At 36.8% G+C, this 10,106-nt stretch overlaps 1 protein-coding gene across 1 annotated transcript in view; it reads right to left on the bottom strand.

Moving 5' to 3' along the window:
* Positions 1 to 6,339: 6,339 nt before the first annotated feature.
* The window catches only part of MAL (mal, T cell differentiation protein (MAL blood group)), a 30,299-nt gene continuing 26,532 nt past the window's right edge, over positions 6,340 to 10,106 (bottom strand). The window contains exons 3-4 of the mRNA XM_007424430.4: positions 9,132 to 9,257; positions 6,340 to 6,702 (exon numbers count right to left, since the gene is read on the bottom strand). Of these exons, the coding sequence (XP_007424492.1) occupies positions 6,628 to 6,702; positions 9,132 to 9,257 (201 nt within the window). The 3' untranslated portion in view covers positions 6,340 to 6,627. The remainder of the gene's footprint in view (positions 6,703 to 9,131; positions 9,258 to 10,106) is intronic.

Below are 10,106 nucleotides of genomic sequence, written 5' to 3'. Positions count from 1 at the left end.
AGTTTGTTGTTCAAACCCAGCCACAATGGCTTGTAAACCATGTCCTGGATCCCTCAGATAACCACCCAGAATGGCTGGGATTTGGGTGATATATAAATTTAATGTATTATTATTATTACAAATCATGGCTTTGTGCAGTGGGTAAATCCAGTAACAACAGGGATACTGCCTCCAACTGCCCCTGACATAAGATAATGTACTTCTGAAAAAGTCAGGTACCTTTAGAGATTCATTTTACTTTTGATGCTTCATTCTCTCTCAGTACAAGACTGTTATATCAACACAAGGTTGCTGCTGCTTAGGCGACTGGCAACCAGAAAATGACACCACTAATGAAAGAGTCAATACCTAAGAGAAATGTTCTTCCTCCTCCAATCTATTTGCTTTCCTATACAGAATTTACATTATAATATAGAAAACAACTGCATGGACCTTCTAACTGGGGGGAAGCAGGTAACATTATAATGATTTGTAAGGTAGTCTCTGGAGTAGAGATCTTACCTTGCATTAGGGTAATCATGTTTGACCTAAAGCTAAGTTGCTCTGAAAGTAAAATTGCTCTGATAGTTATTGATATGAGATTGAAAAAAATAGGAAAGGATATAAGAGTGGTGAGAGTTTCTGAATGTGGGACACACCAGTTTTTAGTAGTGTAAAAAATAGATCTAGGGAGGAAATGGGCATGGAAGGAAGGGTAAAACAAAATGTAGCCCTGGCTAAGACACCAGAGCTGGTCCTCAGTCTTCCGCCTCCTATAGGCTTGATTCTCATGAAGTCTGCAGCCAACATTTCCCCTAGCTGGGAGAGCTGTAAAGGGCAATTTTCCTCTGTCCTGGGCTTCAAAAAAGAATCTCCCCCCTCTAATTGTGGACTCTTCTGCAATATTTACTTCTATCATTAGCAACAGTATACAGACCCAGGAACACTCAGTAAAAGAGAAGCTTTAAACATCCCTAAGCTATGGAATGAACTTTCCAGTCACCAAACAACTCTCCTCCTCTCTGCTTCTGATACTGGGCTCACTTGAATTGTTTCTACCAGGGTCCCCTGGAGCTGGTTGGTTCTGCTTCCTTCTTAGGTCAGGTCACCAATGTGCTTTCTCCTCCCACTCTCTCCTTGTCATCCTCCTCTTCCTATGCTGGACCTCAGAAGGCTTCTCGGGTTCTCCTTACAGGTAGAACCTCCAGATTCTCATGCTCCACCTTGAATCCGCTATCAGTCATTGCTCTAGTACCCTTTGTTGTTCTCCACAGCTTCTTACTCATGAGTAATCCTTCAGCCAGTGGGGGGACTCCCTGTCCTGCTGGTTCCAAATATTCCTTCTGCCATTTTCCTTCTCTCACTCTTTTCCCCTTACAAGAATTATGTTAAAGAGTGCCACAGAAGTGAATAGAATTAGGGTAATGCCTGATGTGAAAAAGAGTGGAATTATGAAATGAAAGAGGCTATGGATGAAAAAATATGCTTATAAAAGAATGACTGTTACAAAAAATGAGGATGAAATGAAAATAGGTAATTGTATAGAGAGGGAAAAAAGTTGTACAGAATGTAGTCAAAGAGAGCAAAGAAAAGTTAAGATTAAAAGAGGCAGGGAAATGCAGAACAGTTCCCATCGGAAAAGGACATTGTTTTGAAAGTAAGTAAAAAGGGCTAAACAAGGATGCTCTAGTGGAGTGAATGTAATTGAAAAGAAAAGAAATAAATAATTTTGGATGAAACTGAAATGACTGAATGCTAGGAGATATTTTAGACATTTATATGAGAATGATAGCCATTAGTTCAATAGTGGATTTGAAATAATTTTTTAAAACATTCATGTCCAATAAAAAAAAAACTGAAGAAAAAGAAATCAGTTTGCTAATGGAGTGGCTGGGCCATTTATTCAACAAGTATGTGAAGACTTCCTCTGTACCTGGCAAGAGGAATTATTTTGTTAAATGTGGCTGGGAAAGGGCTTGGCAGAACCCAGATTGAAAGGGTATGAGAGGTTACAATGAACAACATTTGAGAAGTGCAGTATGGTTATTTGCTTGCAAGAGATATGCAAACCAGATTTTGGTTCTTCAATAGGCTTTTGAGTAATGTATGAAATATGAGAAAGTACTTTGGTGCACTTTTGCTGATTTAAAGAAAAAGTATGTTAAGGAAATGAGGCTTGAATTATGGAATGCAAGAATTTGATTGAATTCTTTCAATCAAATTGAATTCAAGAATTAAAATTGGATTTGAAGGTTGGCTGCTGAATGTAATAAGGGTACTTTATAACAGAAGTAGAGCATGTGTAAGAATAAATGGAATGCTTAGCAAATGGTATGACATTGAGCTGGAATTAAGATAAGAATCTGTGATGCTCCCTTGGTTATTGATATTAGAGATATGTTAGTGTGAGACTAAATGTACATGTATTGTATGCAGCTGGAGTTACTGACTGAGAACCTAAATGATTTGCAGCAAATGTTAGATATTTGATATCTATTTGGTATTTGAGGAATATGAATCTGAAAAATATTATATCACAGAACATGGTAGTGCAAATTATCTATAAATGGTGAAAGGGCAAGTAGATGTATTTGTGTACCCGAATAGAGTATTTACTAAAAATGGCAAATGGATGAACTATTTTAGATATAAAACTCTGGTAAAACAAGTAGTGGATAATATGTGATATCTCACAAGGGATTAATGCTTCTTGAAAGAAATACCAATGGCTGTGTAGAAGAGTATGCTTCAGCCCACTTCACTAAGTGGAATTACTCACCAAAGAGAAAGAACAATCAGATCTATCAATGCAGTGAAGTGATTAAAGTGTTGGATTTGAATGAGGGAGACTACAAGCTTCAGTGGGTGATTTGGGGGCAGTCAGTCCCTCTCAGCCCAACCAGCTTCCTTGGGATATTTCTGTGAGGATGAAATGAGAGAAAATTGATCTCAAGATCTTGAAAAAGATCTCACAAATTGATCTTGAATCTTGAGATTTAAAGAGAAAAAATGAGATACAACTGCAATAGTCAATAAAGTAAAATCTATCCTCTACTGTAGTCATGAAATTAGAGCAATCGTTATTTTCCCAGTTCTTCCCACTTCATTTCTTCATGGTGATTCTTCATGAGATTATTCATGGTGACAGCCCCAAGGAAATACATTGAACTGCTTTGAGTAGTTATTTATTCAGCAATGAATCCTACTGAGGTCAATGGGGCTTAATTATAGATGAAGCTTTCCAACTATATTAAGCAGGAATATAGTCTTGCAGCAAGGAGTATGCAGCCTTAATGTCAGCATGTGAAGGCCTGGGGAGTTGTCAGGGTCCCAATCTTGTTGGCTAGGCACAAATGGAACCCAGGCACTGAATAACCCAAGCACTATTAGTTTCCTGTGATTTAAGTAAATTAATGTAGGCCCCTACAGTTGGATTAAGTATCTGGTTTATTCAAATTAATAAAACTGTCACTCTGAGATAAAACAAAGAAAAAGAACACTTAAAACAGAAAGCCTAAACAAACAGAGAAAGAGAAAAGACTTGTCTGAAAATATAAGGCAGCTACTTCAAATACAGCTGACAGTCTAGCAACTTTCCAGCTTGCCTGCTTTCTCCTCTGTCCCTTCCACCAATGAATGATTCCCATATATGGTGCTAAGCTCCCACCGTTAATATTTACCCATTTTCAAAGCTGTGTTTTGAATAGTCAAAAAGAAAAAAACAAACCCGGGCACATGCTTAATTAGTATACAAAAAGCAACATACCTTGCCAAGGTATTCCGTGGCTGTTTCCAATCAACACAGGTGTAATAGTCTAAATGTGATTTTGGCCATGGAACAACTGTTCTTGAAAAAGATGTAGTGGAAAAGTGGCAGATTACAACCCCGTGAGCCCCCTACAGGCCCCCAGTCTGTTTTTTGCAGCTCCCCAAACCATGCCATTCAAATTCAGCTGCAAACCATATATTTTCAACAACAAGATTTTGCTTTTGGGAACATTAAATGGAATAAAATTGATGTTCCAAGCCTCTCCAAAGCTTAATATAAACCCATTTTCCACAACCCCTTTCCCAAAGCTGAATCTTGGTTTTGCCCCACCTCCATCCAAATAGAAAGTGAATGGACCTGCATTTAATCTACTCTAAATCTGTCCAAGGCATCAATCATGAACCTTAAGGGCTCTTCTGATGCATATTAATTGTACACAGCATTGGAAAATTCCTTTGGCTTAGTGGAGGAACGCAGACTATTTCTGCATAGAATTGCTTTCCTATTGGGGGAATATAGGCACTACTTTCTTGAAGAACTGCCTTTAGCACCTGAATGGTTGCCACCTGCACAAGCTGGTTATGAGTCCTTCTAGATAGGAGGACAAATCCAATGGCTGCCTCTCCTCATTTTTATATAAACCTGGGCATTAAATGGGATGTGTTCTGAAAGCTATACTTCACGCAGCCTAAAATTGCCTTGAGCTTTGCTGTGGCCATATCACACTGATAACTGGTATTCAATTACCATTTCATGATCTTTTTCCCAAGTACCCTTACCAAACATTTGATTTCTCCTTCCTAAATGAAAAGCTTTCCATTTGTCTTTGTCATTTTGAGTTTTCTAGCAAATTAGCTATCCCATCCAATGTTATGTCATTTACTCATCCAAGTCATTAATAAAAATCTATTAAAGTTGAATGCATATGCATTGATGCATATGAACAAGGTACCTCCTTCCAGTATGTTGGGGAACATTTAATGACCATTGAGCCAAATATGTATTCATCTAACTGTTACACGATCTAGGCCTGACTCAAATAGAGTAGGAACCAGAATGTCATGGAGTACTTGTCAAATTCTTTGATATATTTATATTTACAAATGAAGTTACCCAATTAAAAATGAAATAAAGTTAGTCTGATAAGAGATTCTTGATTAATCCATGCTGATTTCTAATGATCATGGCATTGTTTTCAAGATGCTTACATAGCAACTGCTTCATAAATTTCTGTAGAGTCCCAGGTACCAATGTCAGACTGACTGGCTTAACATTCTGTTTGTTTCCTTCTTGTTGAAGACAGGGACATTTGCGTCCCTGCAGTCATTGGGCAGTTTATCCATTCTCCAGGACTTCTCAAAGATAATGCTGATGTTTTGACTGAACATCAGCAAATTCTTCCAAAACCGTACCCTGCAATTAATCTGGTTCTGGAAATTTCAACTCAAAATAAAAAAGCATTCCCTATGTGTCACGCTCCTATTCTGACCCTTCACAATTGTGTGATGGAATGTATGTTCTGTGGCTGGTGAAGACTTTTTCTACATTTTCACTGAACAACTTATTCTTCACTTTGTTCTTAGGAACCTTCACTAAACACTAAGGCAGGTTATAATCAGGAATAGAAAAAAGAACAATTTCTAGGATTTTCCCAAGAAAGTCATTGCTAATAATTGCCCTGTGGGAGGAAAGGAAAGAATCTGGCTGAACAGGCTCCAGGGTTGGTCCTCACCTGTTTGACTTCCTCTCTCCCTCCCTCTTTTGTGCTTATAGTACCTCTTTTTGTCTGCCCTAAATCTCCATGTGTTCAGCCTAACCTAGAATATTTCATCCAAAATTCTAATGACAAAGAGAGAAAAAACTTCCTGTACTTTCTATTTTCCATATGTAATTTTATAAAGCTATAATGTCCATATTTACCATTACTCACAAAGATGTGGCTTAAGAGCTCTGATCATTTTAGTTGCTTCTCTTAACTTTTCAAGCTCTACCCTATATTTTTAGTTCAATAATCAGAACTGCACACAGTGCATCAAGCATGGTTGCACTTGAAAACTGTGGACGGCATTACAACATTGGCTATTTTTCTTTATTTATATATAACAATCCCTAACATAGAATTAGTTGGTGTATATCAGGCCATTTCCATCAAGCAATCTACCGCAAATGTTACATCCTTTTTTAGACCACTCACTATCAGTTCATGCCGCCAAGTGATGTTACAATCTTTAAAAATTGGATATTTACTACTTAATTTATGCTTTGCTTATAATAAATGAATTTTCATCACACAACACACAACACTACCTTTCCCTATCCAGAGAGATCCTTTTCGAAGTCCTTGCAATTATTTTAATCACCCAAAGTAATGTAGTGTTCCAACAGATGAGAATATTTGTAGCTCAGGGTTAAACTGTAGAGTCCTTGGTACTCTCTGAGCTTGGTGGTTTGCTTGCAAACATTTCATTACCCAACTAGGTAACATCATTAGTGTAATTTAACGTTGTCAGCAAACTTAGCCACATCATTGTTCATGTTGATGGATTACTCCAGTGAACAAAATGTAAAAAAAAAAACCCTCAATGTAAAGGTTGAAGTTGAAGCTTTTTATTGTACAATTTACATAACTGTAAATTACAATCTATTGTCCATTTACATAAAAGGCATTTTAATACAAATATATTTTAAAACAGATACACAGTTTCCTCCACTCTATTCTAACAAAGACTTGGGATATGGGGTCAGAGATTAAGGGTAAATATTGATAAAGAAAGTTATTGTTAACATACAATAAAGTACATTATTGCTTATATAAGATCGCTAAACAAAGTTCTTTAGACAAAAACAAAAATGTCTGTAAAATCCATAGAACATTGAGTTTAAGAAGATTTCCATCTCAGGAGTGAGAACACCATATGGATTACATAAGTCAGTGTAACTGCAAATGCAAAAACCTAGAAAAGAAAAGAACAGGATTTAGCATGGGAGTTTGGCCAGTCAAGTTCATGTGCTCCTGAAGTCCTTTTCCAATTTTCTCCTGCCTTTTCCTGACATCTGACCTTTTCCCAGAGCAGCCTTGCATCATTTTTCTTTCCTCTGCCATTATTTTAATCTTCTGTCCCAACTCAGAAGCATGTTCTGTTGTTTAGCCCCTTCTCTTTTTTTACTATAGTACAATCAGCTTTTGGGATCACAAGCACATACATTTTATGCAGCTTTTTATATAAAATTACATATATACCATTGGTACAATATAAGAGCATAACTATCAAGCAGATCTATCACACTTGATGGCATTACTATTGCAAAGTATCAACAAGCGGACTTGCTCTTCTAATGTCCGTGTAGGTTGTACATATATCCACTGTAGCCATGTTACTTTGCAGACGTACTTTAATACTGCAACATTAAATATTATTAACATTTAAAGATTAAGGACACTTCTACACCACCAGCCTCTCCATCTCCCAATACTTCTGATTCCAGGTTAAAATGTCCCCCAAATTTATCCAGACCATTTTAACCATTTCCAGGACCAGGATGCTATGATCATGGACACATTTGTGAGTCTAGAGAATTCACAGAGGATCAATGGCTAATCAGTGCTTGCCCTTTCCGGCTGATAGCTGAGCACAGAGAACCACCAATAATTTAGTGCCCAGTCCTGCCCCCTCCAAACCTGTTTCAAGGACAAAGCATTTCTCCCTCTTTACAAAAATGAAAGAAAATAAATTTCTAGCATCCTTCCAAGTTTCTGTGCTTGTCATGGAGGCATGTCAACAGTTTGGGACTTTTTACTCAATGTTGCCAGCCTGCTGGATTCCAGGAGCTGGGAAGCATGGCAAAAGTATATCTTCCAATAGAGTCTAGACAGTTTTAAGACAGGTCTTCATTGCCACGCATTGCCCTTGTCTCTCTTGCTTACTGATACTAATTACTTTTAAGAAGTACAGCTTTGGCCTTGGTGAAAAATTTTGGTTACACAGAGCCCAAATCTATCTATATAGGAATTGTGGCACCCCTAATATGTGTATTCAGTTGAACATGTATAGGGAGTCCACTCTTGTATAACCTGAAATTCCTCATCTACTTATTATACTAGTGAGAACCCCAGTTAATTCAGATTCTATAGGTTTCTTAGAGATACTCAGTTGAGTATACTATTATTCACATTCATTTCACTAGTATAAATATTTGCCCAGCCATCACCCTTCACCCTCAGTGTTAACTCCTTATCGGTGCTACATATATGTGGCCAGAAGGTTAAAAGCCCATGTTTGTTTATTAATGAAAAGTGCTGGAAGCCAGGTCTCTTATTACTGTAATCAGCTATGTCCTACACTATGCATTCCTCTATATAACATTCTGCCCTAAGAGGTATACACTGCAATCCTCAATTATTTGTTTTCCCCAGCGACTTGTACTTTATATAATACTTGTACTTTATACAATAATCTATTTATATTCTTGTGGTTGACAAATTCACCCACCACATATTTTAAAAGTTGAGTTCATATTCTGTTTGAGCCATTTTACTTAAAGACATTTTCCACCTATGTTGTCTTGCTCTCTATAGACCAACCCAGGGATAAGGATAAACTCAGTACAGGATATACATATATACTTCTTTTGTTTGGGATTTTGAATGAAGCCCCAGTTACTTCCAAATCATGCCAAAGGGGTATATGTTTGTAGCAGACTTCAAATCACAGCCGAAGAATTAGCAGTTCTTAAATCTGTAATGTCCATAATATCATTTAGCCAATTTCTTTTACAACTATATATGCCAATCATTTGAATAGGACCATAGTTCAGAGGCACAACACATTCTGCTTTCAGACAGTTCCAGATTCAACCCTGAGAATTAATTATCCGTTTAAAAAAACTACTGTAGGTAACAAATGGTAGGCAGTACTGGGTTAAATACGCAAATAACCTGACCCATTATAAAACAGCTTTTTAACAACATACTTCAATGTAAGCAGAGCTGTCATCCAATCAGAGATATCTCAGTCATCTATCTGTTGCTCCATTAGCTGAATTTGCATATAAAGGTAAAAAATAGCTCTGAAGCAGCACATAAATACATGGGAAACTTCAAGGAGACCTTCCCTCCTGTGCAAAGAAAACTGGCAAGATGGTTCTTTAAGACAGCAGTTGTCTCTGCCATTTTTATATTTTAATAATAGAATAATAAGAATTGGCTGCCTAATTAATCAAAATCTTTTTGTACCCTAAAAGTTTTCTGTAAAAAAATATCCAATTCTCCTTAATTTGTAAATTTAATCCAGTTCTCTTTCAGTGCATCTGGAAAGCAGCAGATTGAAGAAGACTGGCCTAATTAATGAAGCATTTCAATGTGAGTTGAAGGACATATACTCACCACAGCTGCGATATCTATTTGGTAATACCTGAACGGTTCTATGTATTTTTGGTTTATCGTCGTATAGGCTTGCAAAACTGCTGCACTCAAGTAGAAAATTGATGCAATTACCTGGTAGAAAGCATCCTGGAAAAAAAGGCCATCACAAAAAATGTCTTAAGAACTCTGCAAACTCTGCCAGCAGCATCCCCGTCCCGTCCTTGTGCCCCTATAAGCATCTAACATGAGCAGATGGTTCAGTTTGCAATCATTTTCAACAATGACCGTTTATAAATTGCAATAACATCAGTAAGGATGATGGCCTTTCTCTACTTGCACCCAAGCATGGCACAAAGATGCCCCAGCATCTTTTTGTTTCTCCTGTCACTGCCTTCTTCTCATCCATAAGCCATACCTGAAGCAGCTTGCACTCAACTTAAAAAATGCTAAATCCTTTTGGTTTTGAACATCGTAAGACTGAATTTGAAATAGAACTGTGTACAAATGATGAACGTATTATTGCTAAAATGTATGAACTTTTATTGCAATTTGAAACAGAAGAAGTGAAAGAATGCATGATAAAATGGGCTAAAACTTTTGATTACAAATGGAACAGTGGAGAATATGTGGTTGAAAGGATTGAAATTTACATTATGTTATAATCTTAAAGAGAATTTTTTTTTTTTTTAATGATGTATCGTTGGTATAAGTCACTGGAAAAAAATGGCTAGAATGTATAAAGATACTTCAAATTTATGTTGGAAATGTAAACAAGTGGGGTCATTTTACCATACTTGGTGGACGTGTAAAAAGCAAGAACATTTTCGACTCAAATACATATATAACACAGAAGATTTTAAAGATTAATATACAAATGGATATCTGAAGTTTTTCTTTTGGGGCTGATGGACAAACAGTTGGAAAAAAATAATGGAACCTTGTTTTTTTATATGATAACTACAGCGAAATTATTACATGCACAAAGGTGGAAAGGTT

Source organism: Python bivittatus, unplaced genomic scaffold (genome assembly GCF_059951505.1).
Source record: "Python bivittatus isolate LINGU-HERP-01145 unplaced genomic scaffold, Pbiv_v1 ctg000020_np1212, whole genome shotgun sequence".
Classification (NCBI taxonomy): domain Eukaryota; kingdom Metazoa; phylum Chordata; class Lepidosauria; order Squamata; family Pythonidae; genus Python; species Python bivittatus.
This window is presented reverse-complemented; position numbering and strand designations above follow the sequence as displayed.